Source organism: Sus scrofa, chromosome 3 (genome assembly GCF_054392235.1).
Source record: "Sus scrofa isolate SSC_HxYL_T2T_F1_AM1 chromosome 3, Sscrofa_HxYL_maternal_Yorkshire_Landrace_v2.0, whole genome shotgun sequence".
NCBI classification, from domain to species: Eukaryota; Metazoa; Chordata; class Mammalia; order Artiodactyla; family Suidae; genus Sus; species Sus scrofa.
Genome location: NC_139385.1, coordinates 76,949,603 through 76,969,590, shown reverse-complemented (window position 1 = coordinate 76,969,590; position 19,988 = coordinate 76,949,603). Strand labels below are relative to the sequence as shown.

At 40.3% G+C, this 19,988-nt stretch overlaps 1 protein-coding gene across 6 annotated transcripts; it reads right to left on the bottom strand.

Moving 5' to 3' along the window:
- Nucleotides 1–1,192: 1,192 nt before the first annotated feature.
- Nucleotides 1,193–17,602, bottom strand: LOC100520832 (lithostathine-like). Of its 6 annotated transcripts, none has more exons than XM_085015692.1 (8): nucleotides 17,013–17,602; nucleotides 16,023–16,084; nucleotides 7,734–7,857; nucleotides 3,755–3,862; nucleotides 3,054–3,172; nucleotides 2,705–2,842; nucleotides 1,758–1,884; nucleotides 1,193–1,470 (listed from the first exon to the last, which is right to left on the bottom strand). In XM_085015692.1, the coding sequence occupies exons 4-8, from the start codon at nucleotides 3,831–3,833 to the stop codon at nucleotides 1,403–1,405; spliced, it is 531 nt and encodes a 176-aa protein (XP_084871818.1). In that variant the 5' UTR covers nucleotides 3,834–3,862; nucleotides 7,734–7,857; nucleotides 16,023–16,084; nucleotides 17,013–17,602; the 3' UTR covers nucleotides 1,193–1,402.
- Nucleotides 17,603–19,988: the final 2,386 nt, after the last annotated feature.

Below are 19,988 nucleotides of genomic sequence, written 5' to 3'. Positions count from 1 at the left end.
CTTGTGCAAGCACTATGAACTTCTTCAAACCATGTTTATTACTTTAACCAGGGAAGAAAATTAAGACCCTGGCACTGTACTATCCTAACTTGATTTAAACTTATATAAAAGTGTTTCCACAAAAAATGCTAAATGTGTTTGTAGTTGAAGCAGTGTATCTTAGAAAGGCCAAAGGAATTTTAACAAATGTTAATGTAAATAATAACATTGTCCCTTCATTTAATCAATTTATTTGAAAAGCAGTATCCTTATATGGCAATGCTATAGTGTTTTCGGCCCAGTGGAAAGCCTTGTGAGTAATCTCATATGACACAATTTTTTTTTTTTCCAAATTACAGAACTGGTCAAAAACACTTTTTTTTTTCCAGAATGGAAGCATGTGGCAAGGGAAGGGGTGGTAAGAAGATGGAAGGCAGATTTGCGGTCCTGAAATGTGCAGATGCATGAAAATTCTGGGTCTCGCCTTTCTCACCTTCAGTTAGGTAAGGGAAATTTGTTCAAAAATGCACCCTATTTTTTTTTAATGCAAGAAATGTTAAGAAAAATCTTGCCATACAATAAATAATCCCAAATCCAATCCTGACTGAAGTCAGAGTGTCTTAAGGCCCAAGGACAGAGGAGCCACTGGGGTCCATTCTTGCAAGTGCCCTCTAGGCACAGGGCAACATGTGTTCGATGGACTCATGCCAGCTGAACATGACAAGGTGGTTCAGAAGTTAAAAGACATTAAAAAATTGTGCAACAGTTAACAGATTACCTATTATCTGTCACAACTAATAAAAAAACAATTAGGTTTGTATTTTGAATCACTGGTTTATTAGTTTAATTTTTAACATTGTTCTTTTCCTTTGTATTTTATTAACATTAAGAAAATTGGTTCATGTTCCTTAAGATTGATAGTTAAAGAAGTACCGTTCTAAACCCAACTGGTTGTCTCATACCAGCAGAGACCTCTCTTGGGGGAAATTGTGAGCTGTAGAGTGTGTGGAACAGCAATGTCGTTATATGTCCACAATCCAGATGTAGTGTTGACATACCTCATTACAAATATGCCAAGAGGAATACAGATATTATATCTATATTCCCCAGAAAGCTGGGTGAAATTGGGCAAAGATTGACCCAAAATTCTCCTATCTACCCACTTTCTCCTTCTCGGTTTGTCTATAAGAATGAAGGAGAGAAAACAAGCATGGAAGAATTATTTTTTTTATTGTATCTGGAAAACTCAGGTTAGGGAAGAAACCAAAAAGCCTAAACAAGGCTGGGAGGAGGGGAAGCTAGGGGAAAGTAGTCAGGTTGGGGTCATGGGGTGAAAATCCCATTCCGAGTTGGGTTTTCACAATTGGTTCCAAGTCCATGAGGAGCTTCGCAGCAGAATCAGGAAGCTGACATCCTCTCTGACCTAGTCCTTGAACTTGCAGACATAGGGTAAATTCACATAGCAGTTATAATCTCTCCATTTCAGATATCCTGCAGAGACAGAAGAGCTCAAGTGAATGTGGCTGGTGGAAGTTTGGGAACCCAAGGGTGAGGCACCCCTGATTCTGGTCTAGGATTCAAAGGCTCTCCCTCATCCTCACCAGGGTCCTGCTCCAGGAAAAGGAAGGAGAGAGAAAGAAAGGAGAGTGAGAGGGGATGGGAGCAGACAAGCCAATAGTGCAGTTCAAGCCCAGGAGGATGCTCTGAAGGTCAAGTGTAGAATTGGGGAATGAAGGGATGGAAAAGTCTGGGCAGAAATGACCTCCCCTGTTTTTCACCTGTGTTTCTTGACAGGCTCCCGCAGTAGCCAGGGTATGAGCTGGTGGAGGGGTTTCTCTCCCAGGCAACGTAATTGAGCACATCAGAGCTACTCCACTCCCATCCACCAGCATTGGGCTCCAAGCCCTAGAGAGCAGAGGGTGGAGTCAGGGAGGATGAAAAGCCCTTAGAGTTCTCCTTGCATGATTCCCTCAGTGGGACCCCCTGCTCTGCTCCCCAGCATCATGGAATTGGCTCTGTCTTTCTTGACGATGCCCCACAGCTCTACTCTGGGAAAATCTCCATAAGTTTTGGCTTTTTTTTTTGTCTTTTGTCCTTTTAGTGCCACATCAATGGCATATGGAGGTTCCCAGGCTAGGGGTCTAATTGCAGCTGTAGCCTCTGACCTATGCCAGAGACACAGCAACATGGGATCCAAGCCGTGTCTGCAAACTACACCTCAGCTCACGGCAATGCTGAATCCTCAACCCACTGAGCACGGCCAAGGATCGAACCCACAACCTCATGGTTCTAATTGGATTCATTAACCACTGAGCCATGGCAGGAACTCCACATCTTGGCTTCTATTGGTAAATTCCAAAGCCAAGAATCACAAAGACCATGGGAACCAATCAGAGTCATCTGTCACTCTCTGAACTACACATGATGGTATCTATTTAGGACTTGCAATGCATAGCATTTGCAGACCCAGGGTAGCTCAGAGAGGACAATAACAAGGCAGGATGTATGATTTCTGCAAAAATCCTGAAAAGAGGCAAATTAACTTTAGCTGAAGCTAGGGACCTGCACAGAACTCAGTCCTTCAGTGGCCTCAAGGTCCTCCCTTTCCTCCAGTTCCCCCCTTGACCTCTCAGCTCCAGTGGTCTCTAGGTTATTTCTAGTCAAACACAGGGGACAAGCACTGTACATCTTGAGAGGTTACAGATAGGAGAAGATGTAAGCATACCTCAGTGGGGTCGTGGAGCCCAATCCAGACGTCTGAGAGGGCGTTCAAATTGTTCTTGATCAGGGAGGACACGAAGGATGCCTCAGCCCCACTGAGCACAGATGCGAGGTGTCCTGAGGGCCGCTTCTGGCAGGCCATCTGTGTGGGGAAGGGAGAGGCTGAGGAGGGGCCTGAGACATCCCTGGGGGAAGGGCAGGGCTGGGGTAGGTGAGAAGGGGAGCCTCTGCAAATGATGCAGGTGCTCATGCTGACCCTTGAGGACCCCTTGAGGAAGCAGACCAGCACCACCGACTCTAAGTCTCTAATTTGCTTCTCCTTCTCACCCCTAACTGCACACCCCAGCACTCACGTCTGCATCCATCCAGGTTTTGGGTGTTATAAACAAGGCATAGCAGTAGGAAGCATAGGCCATGGAGCCTTTGGGACAGCTGATCCGTGCAGAGGGCATGTCTGCTGGGGAATCTTCACCTGGGGAGGAAGAAATAAACAGACAAATGGGGCGAATGGAGAGAAGGGCTTTGGAATGGAGAGGTGACCATGGGGAATATCTATGAGGCCAGTGCTTGGGGGAGTGACACCCAACTCCCTCCTGCCCCTCACTATGGCCAGCAAGCTCAGGATGATGATGGTCATGATTTGAACCAGACCCACTAACTCTGAAATGATCTCTTTTCTTTTTCCTCTTTCCCTTTACTCAAGATCCACTGCTTCTCCTCCTCTGGGCTGACTGTATCTATACTGCATTCTCCACTCATTCTGCTCCTACTCATCTCATTAATGACACTCAGTGCTTTCCCTCCTTAATTACTCACATAAATTAGACTCTACCGATAAAGTGGAAATCATCTCATTCCACTGTGAAAGAACTAGTAGGTGCCTCCCACCCTTAGCTCCTCTGCAGGAACCTGAAGTGATGTTGCAGGAACCCTCAAGCAGCTGTGTTGTGTGGGGATGTACCTTTACTCCTGAGGCACACAGGAGATTTCCTCCTTCTCTTCCTGGCTCTGATCATCCATAGGGAACCCAGTGTTAGAGGCAGAGACAGCTCACCTTGGACCTGAGACAGGAGCATCAGGCAGGACAGCAGCATCCAGGACAGGCTGGGCAGGCTCATGGAAGGCAGCATCATGTTTGTGACGTGTGGAGGCAGTCAGAGAACTAAAGGAAGGGTGGTCACAGGCAGGGCGTGAGAAACCCCCTGTTGTACCTCTTGTCTTTCTCTCTGTCTAGTTCCCTAGGAGTAAATCCATCTTGATAGAAGCCATGCCCTGCTATAATTCTGGAAACAACTGGAAACTCTGTACATTCCCTCCAACCAGGACTGCCTTTGCCTGGTCTCAGAGCTCCTGTGTTCTCTGAGCCCAGGCATCCTTGTGTACCACCCCCTGAAATGTGGGAGGTGAAACCTCTGTCAGGTCTCATCTCTCAGCTCCCACTTACCTGTCTTGCAGAGATCTGAGATGGTTCATCAGGGCAGGAGAGACTGGGCTTTTTAAGGGGAATTGAGGGAGGGGCTCTGAAATGAGTAGCAGACGAGTGGAGGCAGGGCAGGGGTCATGGGCAGGGCCTGGCTGTGGTTCAAGAGTTTCCTGCCATGGGGAGGAGGCTCTTCCAGCAAAGGCTGGGAATTGCCACAGATATTACCTCCTTCTCGGGAGCAGGTCAGCAGTTTTTCCAGGAACAGGTGACATTTGTTCTTTTCCCTGCCTCTTTCCTGTTAGGCGACTCTGGCAGAAAATGTGGCATTAATGTTCAAGGGCACATCTCCTGGAGTCGTTCTGGTTGATGTACTAAGTGCTCAGTACTGTGGACCCACACATGTATTTCTTACTAATTTTGAAGTAAAATTTAATAAATATTGGATGATAAGTGATGGTGGGTATTGGATTTCCACGTATCAGAGATAGGTATGGGAAGAGCAATAACTGAAACTAAGACTAGAAAGGATGGTTCAGAGTTGCTTCTCATGGTTCCTCATTTTCATGAAAATTCAGAAACACCTCGCACATCAGTGAATGAGCTAAAATTGTACAGAAAATGAGATGTGCAAACTTTCTTTGCTGGTGTTCTTAGAACTTCCCTGATGGAGAATAATGATGTGATGTAATAAGAAGTAATGAAGGAATTTAAGATCTAGGGAGGACAAGAGTCAAATGATGCAGAGCCAGAAGAAAATGAGAGTGTATTAAGGAAGAATCAGGGCAGAAGCTGGATGAAATTGTAGACTTGATCTCACATTGCATGTAAGTTAGATTTCTACTGCATTCCTATGCTCACTCCCTTGGGATGCTGACAACTACCTTGCAAGACTGTCATTGGGAGGTAGGAGGAAATTCATTTTTATTGCATTCTGACTGGGATGGTGGTCTGCTTCATGGGAGGATATTGAGAAATTTCCTTAGTCAGGGTTATCTCTGGGTTGGGAACTTTGGTATACAGAGTATGTGGTTCAGTTTCAATTTGGTCAGTCTGGGAAAAACTTACCCTGGAATTCTCTACTCTCACTGCATTCTCTGACTCTCATGCAATTTTTATCATCCAGCTTATGCATGTATCTACTATAGAGATTTATGATGGGATCAATGCAACAAAGCTTGTAATTGATTCATATCCACAGAATCCAAAAGTCAGCAGAACCCATAAATAATCTAATAGGGAGCATAAGACAGCCAACAGATTCTTTTGTTAAAAAAGAAAAATAGGATTTATTTCATAAATATATGCAAGAATATATAAATTCAAAGCTACAGCTATAGTGGGAGCTAGGGGAAAATAAAATTCTAAAAAATAGATAATTAGGATGATTTGGAAATTAATCTTACTATATTAAAAAAATTATTTGAGAAGTACATTAAAGTAATTGCAAATCCAGAATGGAATATGTTCCTGAATTCTTGGAAAACACAGTGTCCATTTTAGATTTAAGTATTCTAAACAGATATCGCATCCTATTCTAGTAAGTAAATTTAAATGTTGTCTTGATTAATAAAATATACAATTTGAGGAATAATTACAAAACACAAATATAAACAGACATTTGATAAGACAGAATTTTAATATTTTTTTCTTATGGAAATGTCATCATAGTTAAACAGGCACCCTCTCTTCCAACTCCTTTGCTGGCTTTAAAGTGAGAGAGTGAAAATTCCGACACTCCTTTTGCTTTAAATGTGTTTCTTGCAAAAGAATGTAAGAGCACTGCTAAGGCTCTGGGCTTTGTGAGTGACTATATTCCCCAAACCTGGGAAAACCAAATTAGTGAAGGTAGATATGTGGTGTATTATCCAATATGATGAATGAAGGCAACTGAGGCAGTCCCAGGCTGTTCCATAGCTCAGTAAGTACATGTGTTTCTTCCTTCTTCCATCTATCAGAGTAAAACCGGGTATTTATTAGCCATTGCCTTTAAAGTCCCTCACATTGGTGTAGAGGGCTGGATTTATGGAAATAGAAGGAATGAGAAGTGGGCATTGGTGCATTTTTGACATATTTTAAATAAATTGACATATTTCCTCTAAATACATAAATAGAAAAAAAATCAAACTACTATCAGTTTACCTATTTTATATTAAAGTGTTAACATACCCAAGGGAGATGCAGAGGACAAAAAGGGGAGATTTCAGTGTCACAGGTAAAAAAAGTTCCCCTCTATTTAGCTGTTCTTGCTATCACTTCACTACCAGAAAATTAGGAAGGGGAATGAAAAGCACTCTAGAAGATAGTCAGTGACTTAAGAAGAAACAGCATTCCTACAAGAAAATAAGGTCCATTTGTCTGTTTAGAGTAATCCCTCTCAGCACTATCTTGCCAGGAATGCCGAATATCTTGAACATGAGTAGAAACCCATGACTTTTAGCATCAAGAAGATTTACTTTATCAAGCAGATGGAATTTTGAGCACATCAGCAGGTTGATATGGGTAGCCTTGGGGTCTTTCCAGGACTGGTTCTGATTTTCAAACTCACCTATTTATCACCACTATTATCCTTGCTACAGCTTTAACTCAACAATGGATGTAAAATGGAAAAGGAAGTGGGCATGAATTTGACAAATCTGATTTTGATTTCTTCTACACCTCCTCTTAGCTTTGTGTCTAGGCTATTCTTCATTCTTTAAGAGAGTCATCCTCGGAGTTCCCATAGTGGATCAGCAGAAAGGAATCTGACACTAGTATCCATGAGGAATCAGTTTGGATCCATGGCCTCACTCAGTGGGTTAGGGATCCAGCATTGCCCTGAGCTGTGATGTAGGTTGCAGATGAGGCTAGGATCTTGCGTTGTTGTGACTGTGGTGCAGGTCAACAGCTGTAGCGCAGATTCGACCCCTCGCCTGGGAACCTCCATAAGCTGGCCGCAGGTGCAGCCGTAAAAGACCAAAAAAAAAAAAGAGAGAGAGCGAGAGAAAGAGAGAGTCAGCCTCCCAGCGCCCCTTGCAGCCCAGAAAAACACTGGCAGATATTGAAATCACTTCCTCCTATCCAGGTTTTCCTTCATTCCAGCTTTGTTAAAACTTTGGTCCTGTTTTCCACTACTTCCAGGATCTTTGCTCCAAACAAAAAAGCTTGAACTCTCTTCCTGTTATCTCCAGAACTAGTGTTTTTTGTGCTTTCACAGTTGAGTTAAGTAATCTATAAGGACACTCATAGTTCTAAATATCTATAATGTATGACATGAAAAATTGTTTCATAGAGCATTCAACATTAACATTCTGAGTTATAGACCCAGGAATTATTCAAATGGGTGCTGATTTGTCTAATATCTCAGACTATACCATTAAAGGATTCTAATTATTTGTTGACCTAAACAGATATAGGAGTCCATCAGAAGGTTATATGCTAGATTTAAACATCATGGCTTTGAAATGATTAGATACTCAACTGGGCCTTCAAGAACCACTGACACCACCCAGCATAATGTTGACCACAGAAATTTGAATGCAAAGATTTCCATAGTTCCCTTGATTTGCTTAGCCAAACCATTGTTGGCTCTGACCTTTAATTTTTTGCAGGATTCATTTTTATATTAATTTACCTTCAATCCCAGCTTCTTCTGTTTTGACTTTATAGATGGCTTTGTTCTTGCCAGGATATTCCTTCATTCCCCTGGGGTTGTCTCTGCTGCCCTTCACCTGCTATAGCCATTATGATACTTTTGGCTGTAGCAAAAGATCCAACAATTAGCAGTTTAGATAGACACAGAGATGCATTCACTCACCTAAGTTTCCTGGAAACCCTGAAAGGATTCATCTTCAGAAGCTCAGGAGATGTCAGGGCTCTGGGTGGCATCTCCACAATGATCTATGCCTTTCTCTCATGGACACAAAATAACCACAGCAGCCTAGGCATCATCCAACAATTATCAATTTAGTAAAGAAAGAAGAGAAGAGGAGAATAAAAAGACTCCCTTATGATGCATCCTTTCTTATCACGGAGGAACATTTTTCTCACAAGTCCCTCATCAACATAATCTTAGATCTTATTGTCCAATGATGAGTTGCAGCTCTATTCTCCCCCCCCCCCCAAAAAAAAGGAATTAAAATTGCTACAATTTACTGTAACCAATCAAGATTCATCTCCTGGGAATTGGACATACTCCCTTCCATGCAAAAACTAGGGCTTTGTAAGTATTATTTTAAAAGAATAGCTGTTGTCAACACTTTCTACTGCACCTGAGTTCCTAAGATACTGATCACAGAGGATATTTTCTTTAATTCATAGTCTCTATTAATGACCGGTCTGTGTCTTAAACCATATTATAAATTCTCTTCCCCTGCTAAAATCTCCTGAAACTTTCCATATAGAAGTCTAAGCAGAGGTAGGGAAATAGTTTCCATCTTTTCTCCCCCTGCATCAATTCAGTCCCATTGAGCCCTCCATAATTCATGCCTGCATACAGCTCTACTTCTCCTGACACAGTTGATAAAGATGCCCCTCCCTCCTAATATTTACAATCCCTTATTTGCTCTCTCTAGAAACTAGTCCCCCCAATTTAGGTGCAAGAAGTTGTGGGTGCTCCAATTTGTGTATGAGCCTGATATACAAAATTTGTACGTGCAACTTTGTTTCATATCCAATCCTAAATTCCCTGCAATGTCCTCTTTCACAATCCATACTTCTATAGGGTTATTAGAATTCAAAAGTTCTTTGCCTGTGATAGGACGCAGGCTTCTTTCAGGCTGCCTTATTTCAGGCTATTTCCCTATAATATGCTGACATGCATTTTTAACTCAAAAAAAAAAAAAGGGGGGGGGGATTGTTTTAGGAAGGACACAGATTTATTTAAGTGCACCCAAGTTAGGGTGTATAACCAAATCTCATGAAAGTCTAGAAAGGGACACAAAGTCAAAATTAGGTTATACTCTCTTCAGTTCTCCTTATTTCAGTATGTTTGATTCATAGTCCATCATTTTCCTTGCCTTTGGGATATAGGCAGAGTGAGCAAACATGGTTAATTCATTAGAGTTTTTTCAAACCTTCACTCCAGGGACTCAAAATATTAACTCTATTCTCAGTGAACAAATTCGTTTTTCCAGGGAATATCTGATTAGTGTAGATAGGTCTGGGGGTTCACTCCTGTCCTGTCATCTGGGGAGAGGAATCTGACTGCCTTGGTAGTATAATCGGAGCTGTAATCACCTCTTATATAGAACCTATGTGTGAGACCTAGTTCCTAGAGAAGGGGACCAGGAAGACCTCCCAAGAAAGCTTACTGAAGCAAACAGACTTCATTGTCTGTCTCAGTCTCTCGTTCTGACCTGGGCTTATTTTCTAACCTCAGTTCCCTCCTTGGATATTTCCTCATGTACCCTATCTGCTTCTGACCTTGGACTGTCCTCCAAATCTACAGGAGTTATCCTGCTGCCTGTTCTGTTCACTATTCTCATGGTATTTATCCAATCCTCATCTGCTTCGAGGATTATGTATTCAACCTGTTGTGATTTGAATTTCTGCCAGTACCTGGGTACCAATGAACTGGACTAAAGTTGGATCAGTTCTGCTGATCCAGGTGGATCAGCACTTCCCTAAAGGCTCCTCAGCCTCTGGCGGTACCTCCACTATTGACTTTACAATCCATCTTGACTTCAGTATTAATAGCAATAGCAAATATGAAGAACCTCTGGATAAGAGTTAGGGGTATTGGGGGACCCTATTTACCTTGATGTAATATCCCTGAATATAACTTTGTGATTGACCCTTTTTATTTTTAACAGTTTTTCTCTCCCTACTTCATAATGTTCTTCTTAACTAGCCTGAATAGTTCATTCAAATACTATATTTAAAGAGCTAGATTTTTTTTTTAATTTGCTTTTTAGGGCTGCACCTGCAGTTCCCAGGCTAGGGGTCAAATTGGAGCTACAGCTGCCGGCCTATGCCACAGCCACAGCAACATTGGATCCAAGCCACATCTGTGACCTATACCACAGCTCACGGCAACACTGGATCCTTAACCCACTGAGCAAGGCCAGAGATTGAACCTGCAACCTCATGGTTCTTGGTCAGATTCATTTCCTCTGCACCACAATGGGAACTCCAAAAGAGCTATATTTTGATTATTTACAATTTAATTCTTTTTTTGGATATCCTACAGCATGTTGAATTCCCAGGTCAAGGATCAGATCCAAGCAGCAGTTGCAACCTATGTCATAGCTGTGACAATACCGGATCATTAACCCATTCTCCTAGTCTGGGGATTGAACCTGCATCTTAGCAGTCCAGAGACACCACTAATTGAATTGTGCCACAGTAAGAACTCCTACAATTTAATTCTTAATGGTTAGGGCAGAATTCTTCTAAGCCTTAGCTATAATTTTTCTTTACCGAAAGATAAGGTATCCAATCTGTACTTTTTATTCCTATTACCTTCCAAGTCCAATAATATTAATATTTTCAGATAAGCCTATTGGCTATTCCCAGAATAGTACAAAGGTAAATGATCCCTTAGCAGGAATTTAGTATCTTTCTTCCAAGGATGTCAAAATGTGAAGAGTTCCAGGATTATGACTCAGCAGAACCCATGTCAAAAATAGCCTTGAAACATATTTTATTGGAGATTGGTTACTAAAGCACACACTTTGGAATATATTAACCAAACATTCAGGATGTACTTGGGTCCTTTCATCTTATCCTAAGCCTCTCAGAAGAAATGGGAAAGAATAAAATATAAAGATTCCATGTACTTTGCAAAGCAAGGCAAGCAGACAGGACAAATCTCAAAGTCCCTGAGGCAATGAGGAAATTTACCAACCCATTGGAAAACTGATATAGCAGTTTGAATTTTGTTAGTCATATGTACATAACAAACAGTAACTGGTAATTAACAGTAAGTAGCTTATGACCTATGCAGTTATTGGGGGCAATAAAATTTTATCAGGAACGGTGTCAAATTTAATTTGGTTTCAATGCCCCACATTGGTTCGGAACAGTTACCATTGCATATCATGTTAGTTCTTCTAATAAATACATCTATCACAAAGTCTATTATTAGATGTTATTTACTTTTCTTTTAGGATAAATTGATCATACTAAAAAGAGTTCTTCATCTGAGGAAAAATTAAGTCTGTGTTTCCAACGGGTTACCAATTATACTTAGTTTGTTGGTGCTGATTCCACAGATCTGAACTGCATTTCCAGTGGTCACATTTCTTTTGGCAGCAAATAAAAATAAAAAGAAGATATACTTCCATAGCCACATTCCATGTTCCATGATTTTCCTCCCTTTTATCCACCATGGCATCTCTTCCTTTGTAATATCTGTTAATTCCCCTAAATTTTATTCATCCTTTTCCTCCTTCCACCCACATCTAACATAGTCTGATTCCCCAGAATTTTCCTCCTTCTCTTCTATTGATTCTCTTATTCCCCCTTTCTAGTACCTGCTAATTCTTCATCAATACCCCCACACAATCCTTCCCCTTCTCTTGTCTTATGGCACATACTGATTCTCCAACATTTTTATAAGAAAGAGCATAAGCACAAGAAGGTCCAGAAATACACATTCCTCTCAACTTCACTTTCCTGCTATGGAGGTGTTTTTTGCTGTGTGTGTGTTTTGTTTTGTTTTGTTTTTAATTTCTTGAGGCTGGCTGCTTAGAATAAGACAGAAAATTAGACATGAAACAAAGGATTTTATTTGAATGAAGTCCCTGCCTCTGGACAGAGACTCATCTCTCCAGTGAAGAAGAGCCCAATGACAAATGCATCCTTGTAATGTAATAAAATACCATCTGAGTTCAGAAGTTAATGAAGCCTATTATGTTGATCTTATATATAATTAGTGAATCTAATTTTGGAAATTCCCACTGTGGCTTAGTGGGTTAAGAACCCAACTAATATCCATGAGGATACAAGTTTAATCTCTGGCCTCAGCCCGTGGGTTAAGGATTCTGATGTTGCTGTAAAGCTGAGGCACTGCAGCGTAGGTCACACATGTGGCTCGGATCTGGCATTGCTGTGGCTGTGGTGTAGGCTGGCCACTACAGCTCTGATTCAACTCCTAGCCCAGGAACTTCCATATGCCACAGGTACGGCCCTAAAAATGACAAAAAATAAAATCTGACTTTGTGGTAATCTATTCTGGCAGCAATGGAAAACTAACATAGTCATTGAATAGAAAACTAGTACAATCGCCAAATGAGTAATAAAAAAAGCACGTTGTTTTTCAATGATTTTTTAAAATTAGAGTATAACATGTGTGCAGAAAAGTCCACAAATGACAAATGAATACTTCAATGAATTTCCAATGATTTGAGTACATCAAAGCATCCAGAGCCCAAATCAGGAGATAGTGCAGTATCGGCCTCCCAGAAGACCCATCTATATTTTCTTCTACAGAGGCCTGACTTCAAATACTTAAATGACTTTGGTCTCTGTACTTGAAAAAATGAAATCATTTGTGCTGTCCTGTGTCTGGCTTCTCTAGATCAACATTGTGTCTGTGAGATACTTCTAATATATTTTGTGAATCTTAGATTGTTCATTCTAATTGGTGTGTGTTATGATGTTGTATGGATATACTTTATTTTTTCTTCTCTTGATGGACATTTGGGTAACTCTCAATGTTTGGGCTTTGTGAATAGTGCTCCTAAGAACATTCTAATACATATTTGTAGTGTATACATGTACACTCTACTCTTAGATATATATCTGGGAGTGAAATATTAAATGATTTAAAGTTTTGTTTTATTTTGTTTTTCTGAAATGCAGATAAGGAATTGAAAATCCATACTACATGGCCATTAAAAAAGAATATGGAGAGTTCCCACTATGGTGCGGTGGGTTAAGAATCTGACTGCAGCAGCTTTGTTCACTGTTGAGGTTCAATCCCCAGCCCAGTGCAGTGGGTTAAAGGAGCTAGCATTGCTGCAGCTGTGGTGTAGGTTGAAGCTGCAGTTCTCTTCCTTATGCCTTGGGCACAGCCATAGGGGGAATAAAAAAGAATGTGGAAGAACTTCCTGTACTGATGAGAAAAAATTCTAAGCTATAAGTGAATAAAATGTGCAAATAGAATACATTGTATTATGTATAAAAAGAGGTTAAGGAATCCCTTCTCAGAGGGTTAAGAACCCAACATAGTGTCCGTGATGATACAGGTTCAATCCCTGGCATGGCGCAGTGGCTTTAGGGGCCGGCATTGCCACAAGCTGTGGTGTAGGGCACAGAGGCAGCTTAGATCGATGTTGCTGTGGCTGGGCGTAGGCCTCAGCTTCAGCTCCAGTTCCAATTTGACTTTAGCCTGGGAACTTCCATGTGCTGCAAGTGCAGCCATAAAAAGGAAAAAAAAGAGGATAAATTATATTAATGTTTACTTTTATATGTATGAAGAAACTCTTGGAAGATAATGAAAACACTGATATAAGTGACTACTTTCAAATATGGGGCAGGGAGTGGTAGTGGGAATTCAAGATGGAACCGGAAGTGGGAGAGAAAAGCTTTTCATGCACATATGTACACATGTATGCATGTGTGTGTTTGTGTATATATACACATATATATATACACATTTATATACAGAGTTTTTTATGCATACATATATACACATATATAGGTACAGTTTTTTGAACTATGAGAATGTACTTCCTACTCAAGAATTAAATTAACTTTCTTGAGGGGTTAAACCTTTGCAGAGGTGATACTACCTTTTTCAGGCATGATTGCATTTGGCCATAGAGATTCTCCCACTTTCTAGTCATTTTCCCAGCCCCATCTTTTTGCAATGCAATCCTTCTGCTAGGGCAACTGCTTCCTTTCCTGGGGAGTGTTCTAGTCTTCTCTATGTAACAAAGGTGACTAGAGACACTGTCTTGTTTCATAATAAAAAAACAAGCAAAAGAACTTAAACATTTTTAAAACCATAATCATATTTAAAAATAAAATGCATTCATTTTGTGTAAGGCTCTACAGGGAAAACCCTGCATCCAATTTTCCCTGGTTTAAAACCATGGCACATGTTCCCAAGGTACAATTTTACAAGCAAAGTTAGCATGCTGTCCTTCTACCCTAGTGAAAACCTTGGGTTTACTATCCAAATAGGAAACAATGTAAATCTGAGAAACCTAGAATCACTGTTTTTCAATGTCCAAAACAAGGGTCATCTTTGTCTCCTCCACCCATAATATACATTCCCATGGCAGCCTAGTTTCCTGAAAGCAGAAGCCTCATGGTCAGGTTTGGCAGTATGGGCCTGCCTGGCCTCCCCACCTCATCAGCCTCTTTGGCCCTATCCATCAAGGATCCAGAGGGAGGCACAAAACCACCTACTCTGCCTAAACATAAAGGCAAAAGACATTATTAATATGAAAGTGACACATTTCTGGTCCCAAGTCAAAGCTCAGTAAAGGCTTATAACATCCTCCTGCAATCACAGTCATAAATCTGGCTTCTTCTGCCTAAGAAGACATCATAATTGATGAAATGGCTACATTTCAAAGACATAATAGTCAATATACTGGGCAAGTCTCCTCATCCATTTCACGTAAACCATAGGTACAATTTATGACCCTTCTAACTGATCATCACTCCAGGAATGTATTGATTTTTTTTAAACCACAGGGTTGATATCTGTTTTCACTGGCTTCAAAAGAAACATATTTAAACAGCAAAATTATTTCAGCCCTTTTATTTGTAAGTAATCAGCAGTTCCCATCATTTCACCTTACTTTCTGCCAATTTCTAACTCTGAGAGAATCTGTGATTTATGGCCTTCGTGTTGAAGAAATAAATCAGCATTTCTTCAGTTCAGGAGCTCTGTTGAACATTGTGGTTGACAAATTCTAAAGCTATCCCCCTCCAAGTTTTTTGCCCCCTGAATATTCAATCAAACGCTAATCTAGGGAGTTCCCATTATGGCTCATTGGTTAAGGACCAAACCTTGTCTCTGTGAGGCTGTGTTTTGATCCCTGGATTTGCTCAAGGATATGGCATTGCCATAAGCTGCAGTGTAGCTGCAGCTGCAGCTCTAATTCAACCCCTGCTTTGGGTATGGCTATAAAAAGAAAAAAAGAGTCACTAATCTAGGAAATGCTATAAAGAAACTTTGTAATTAAGTTACCATATATCTTCTCTTAAAATAGGGAAATAAAATTATGATGTATATATTCAGTAACATTCTATCCATACAATGTTAAAAGTGATAAAAATAGGGAAATAATCTTGGATTATCCAGGAGGGCCTATCACCTGAGCCCTTAAAAGAAGAAGAGGAAGAAAGTCAAGTCGGTCAGAGAGATGTGGCAGAGGAAGGCAGGAGAGAGAGATTAGAAAGCAGGGCAAAACAGAGACCTTAAGTGTGAAAAGGACTTGACTTATCACTGCCAGCTTTGAAAATGGATGGGGGGTGGGTGGTGAGCTGAGGAATGTGGTTATCCTCTGTAAACTGAGAAAAGATCCCAGCTGACAGCCAGCAAAGCAACAGGGACTTCAGACTTACAATTCCAAGTATCTGAATACTGCCAACAATCTGAATCATTTGAGAAGCAGATTCATTTCCAGAGTCTCTAGACAGAAACACAGCCTTGCTGCTACACTGGTCTCAGCCTTGTGAATTCTGGAGCAGAGAAACAGTTGAGCCCAGACTTCTCAACTACAGAATTGTGCAATAATAAAGGTGCATTGTTTTCAGTTGCAGAATTTGTGGTTGTTTGTGATGGAAGTTATAGAAAATAAATACACATATTTATTAGTTCTTAGGTAAGAAGTAAAATTTTTCTATGAAACTTGACACGGCGTCAGCTTCACACAAACCTTAGTATCTGCTCAACTAGCGTAGTCATTAGCTTTAGTTAATTTAATTATATATTTAATTATTAATATAGTCATTAACTTACCTTCATCTGCCTCATTCTGTCATTTTGGCACCATGTTCTCCTCATGATGAACAATTAGGATCCTGTCATTCATGAATAAATTTGTTTCAAAGTGGGTTTTTTGGCAAAAAATGTGTTGCTTATCTTTTTAATTGTATAGCACCTAGTACAGAGACTTGCTCGTAGAAAGTGCTCAATAACAATTTATTGATTAGAGTTGATGATAGTTTTAAATGAACGTCATCTAAACACTTTTATATTCTGCGATGCTCTTTCCCAACTTTATACCCGTTGATAACAAAAAGTTAGATGCAGTCATTGAGTTGTATCTTCCCTATAATGGGATGACCTAATGCAACAAACAAATAAGGCAAACAAACCCTTACCTGACCCCTACTTCCACTGGCATATATTTCTGAAACCGGTCATAGTCATAAGCTTCAGTCTGTGACTGGGCTTAGAGGTCAGAAGGAACACAAAATTATGGGAAATCTATAATTAGATTTAGGAGTCTGAAAAGAGGGGCCAAGTGTTGGTCTATAGATTTAGAAACATTCTTGAGGATTAACTTGTGGCTAGCATTCATAATCAATTTTTGCTTACAGTTTATGCATAGCTCTAAATTAACTTTGGAAATTCACCAACATCTTCAGGTTAGTTCTAAGGCTTCTCCAGCATTTACTCTCTTGGAAAAAATGGCAAGTCACCCTAAGTAAGATCCATGCAGTTTCAGGAAAACTGTTTATATGTCCTCACTGCCCACCCCCCACTCCCAGGAATAGTGAGGAAGATTTTGTGAAACATAAATCAGACATCACTGATAACAATGTATGAAAAATTAATAAATAGACCTTTAGTAAAATAGAGCTGGGAGTACTCCTACTCTATAACAATAGCAGAGGCCAATAGGAAGATGAAAAACTCCTTTGCTGGCAAGGAAAAGCCACAGACTACTTGCTTACTATAGCCCTCCCATTGTCACTTACCCCTCTAAAAAAATGGCCTCTTTACCTTGCCATGTGGGGAACTTGCCCATGGCTGGCCACAGTTGCAGTCTCCAGAATTGCAATCCTCTGCTGATCCCAAGTAAACCTATCTCTGCTGAAGAAATCGGTCCAGACTTGTGAGCAAACAGGTGACAGAAACCACATTGCAGCCCATTATTGTCACTGCTTTTCTCATGGAAATTGAAGTTTGAAGTTCTTTCTCCTGGATTCAATCTCACGTCTTCTCTGCATTTAAAGCTCTCCAGGTCTTATTCAGCATCTATTTTAGGGTTTTGTCTTTCTGGTTAATATTTTGTTCTGTGTGCAAGTACTCTTTTGGTACTTCGGTCTGATTTGGAGATCAGACTATCTTAACACAAGCTGGCTGAAAATGCCTTCAGTTCATTCCTCTGGAAATATGGGCTGCTTCACTGAAATTGTGCTGGTTTTTCAGCCTTGAACCTATTCCTTTAGACGAAGCTGTTTTCTGGAAACTGGATAAAAAAGCTTTTGTTCTGACTTCTCTGGGCCAAGCTGTTCCCTTGAACTAGCTGATATTAGCTTGCAAGCTGTTTGAATTGAGCTGTGTAAGCTGTTTGAGAATTGTCCTTTCACTCAGAAGAATAAAAGTTCTTTTACTTCTGAGAAATGGGTGCCCCACCCAACATGGGCTCTGGTTGATTTTATGTTTACAAACAGTACTAGAGCTGATTCTAGAAACACTGATTATTTGTCCCTATTAAAGCAGCTACCACATTTTCTTTATAGAAAAAAAATCTCTAACTGATATTGGCAAAATTCAGGAGGCACTTCCTGTCAAAATTCAAAACATCTTCCCAGAATTAACCAGTATAAGTAAAGAAGCCCTTTAAGGCATAATCCCCTACTAAAAATTTTCAAGTTTCAAAATCTCATTATCCCTTTGACTAGCCCCTATAAAGTGCCCATTTTGCCAGTGAGAAAATCTAAGGGCTAAGGATGGAAGGTTGTCCAGAACCTCAAAACAATAAACATTGTTATTTCTCCATCCCCTGCTATTGCTAACCCTTATTTGTTGCTAACATCTATTCCTTCCAGAGGCAAATTCTTTACTGTAACTGATTTATATAGTGAATTCTTTAGTATTTCAGTTGATAAAGATAGCTGGCGCTTTTTTCTTTCACTTAAAAAGAAAAATAATTCACCAGGACAGCAATGCCTCAGAGTTTTACTGAGAGTCCTTATTTCCTGCAAATTCTGAAGGTTGATCTGGATGATATAAAGTTTCCTAAGATTCTTCTTTGTTGCAGTATGTGGATGATATACTTCTTTACTCTCCATCTCCAGCCTCCTCACAAGATGACAGCATCTACTTTCTAAAGCTTTTAGCCTTAAAGGGGCATAAGGCAATAAAAAAAAAAAAAAAAGTTGCATTTTGCCCAAACCTGGGTTTAATATTTACGGCATCCCAAAGCAAAAGCTACCTTTAGATAACTTAAGGTGCCCTAAGTTTCCCCAAACCCAAAACTAACCACTATGAGGTTTTCTTGGGCTAGTTGGTTATTGCCAAAGTTGGATTCCAAATTTCTCTCCTGTGGCCAAACTTCTGTATGTTTTAATAAACAGTAACAACTCCAACCCAGTTGTATGGGAAGAACCAGACAACATAGATTTTAAGGTCTTAAAGGAAAGTTAGATTAACCCACCTGCCCTCGAGCATCCCAGTTATCAGATTCTTTTTCCTTTTTGCTTATGAAAAAGAGGGAATGCCCTTGAGGCAGTACTCACCCTAAAACACAAGGGCCACCATCAATCCATAGCATGTGATAGCTAGCTCTGGGCCCTATAACACAAGGATACACTCAGCGTCATTATCTCACAGCCTTCTTTGTCAACAAAATCATTGTAGGATCCTCTTCAACCATGTTTGTACCTCATGCAGAATTCTCATTAACTCATCATTTTTCAGTCTGTCGCCTTACCTCCTATAAAGTTATTTTGTTAGCTGCTCCTCACATAACTCTTTTACCTTATCATAGCTTTCACCTTGCTACCCTTCTCCGTTATGTCACTGACAAAGTCTCTTATGACTATGTAATGCTTATGGCCCATCTCCTGACTCCTGATGATGATCTGCAGGAAATTCCCTTGGGTAACACTAACTTCTAATAGTTCACCTATGGTTCTTATTTAAAAGGTGACAATAGCAAATTTTGTGCTGGGTATGGTATTGCAACTGCTTTTGATGTTGTCTAGGCAGCATGTTTACCTATGGTTACTTCAGCCAAACCTGAATTATACATCAATTTGTACTTCAGCAAAGGATAAAACTGCCAATTCTTATACTGATCGTACACGTGCTTTTGAAGTGGCTTATGATTTTGTAATGTTGTGGAAGCAGCATGGCTTCCTTACTTCTGGCAGAAATTAACATTTTAAATGACCCTTATTTTCAGGAATTATTAAGTGCAGTACTTTTACCTGTTGCTTTAGCTATTATTAGGATTTGGGGACACCCTAAACTTGAAAGCTAAGGGAAATCGTCGTATTGATATTTCTACAAGAAATAAGGCCCTTAAGGGACCAACAGTAGCGAAACCTCTGTCATGGTTCAAAGGGATATTTTCCCAAATGAAAATCTAGCTAGAGGTGCCCACAAATTACCTCAGAAAAGGAAAAACAAGAATTGAAAATTTAACAACTATCAGTTCAAGGTGTTCCCATCATGGCTCAGAGGTTAATGAATCTGACTAGCATCCATGAGCAGGCAGATTCAATCCCCGGCCTCGCTCAGTGGGTTAAGGATCTGGCATTGCCGTGACCTGTAGTAGGTTGCAGATGCAGCTTAGATCCTGCGTTGCTGTGACTGTGGCTGTGGCCAGCAGCTACAGCTCTGATTCGACCCCTAGCCTGGGAACCTCCATATGCCATGAATGTGGCCCTAAAAAGCAAAACAAAACAAAGCAAAACAAAACAAAAATAGTTTAAGAAAAAGGGAAAGCTCTAGTTTGAACCAAATAAC

Coding starts and splice junctions, on each gene's coding strand:
- LOC100520832 (XM_085015692.1), bottom strand. CDS start 3,833: ATGATGCTGCCTTCCATGAGCCTGCCCAGCCTGTCCTGGATGCTGCTG. Junction 3,173..3,754: donor GCTCCTGTCTCAGGTCCAAG/GTGAGCTGTCTC, acceptor CTTCCTCCCCAG/GTGAAGATTCCCCAGCAGAC. Junction 1,885..2,704: donor GGCTCCACGACCCCACTGAG/GTATGCTTACAT, acceptor TCTGCTCTCTAG/GGCTTGGAGCCCAATGCTGG.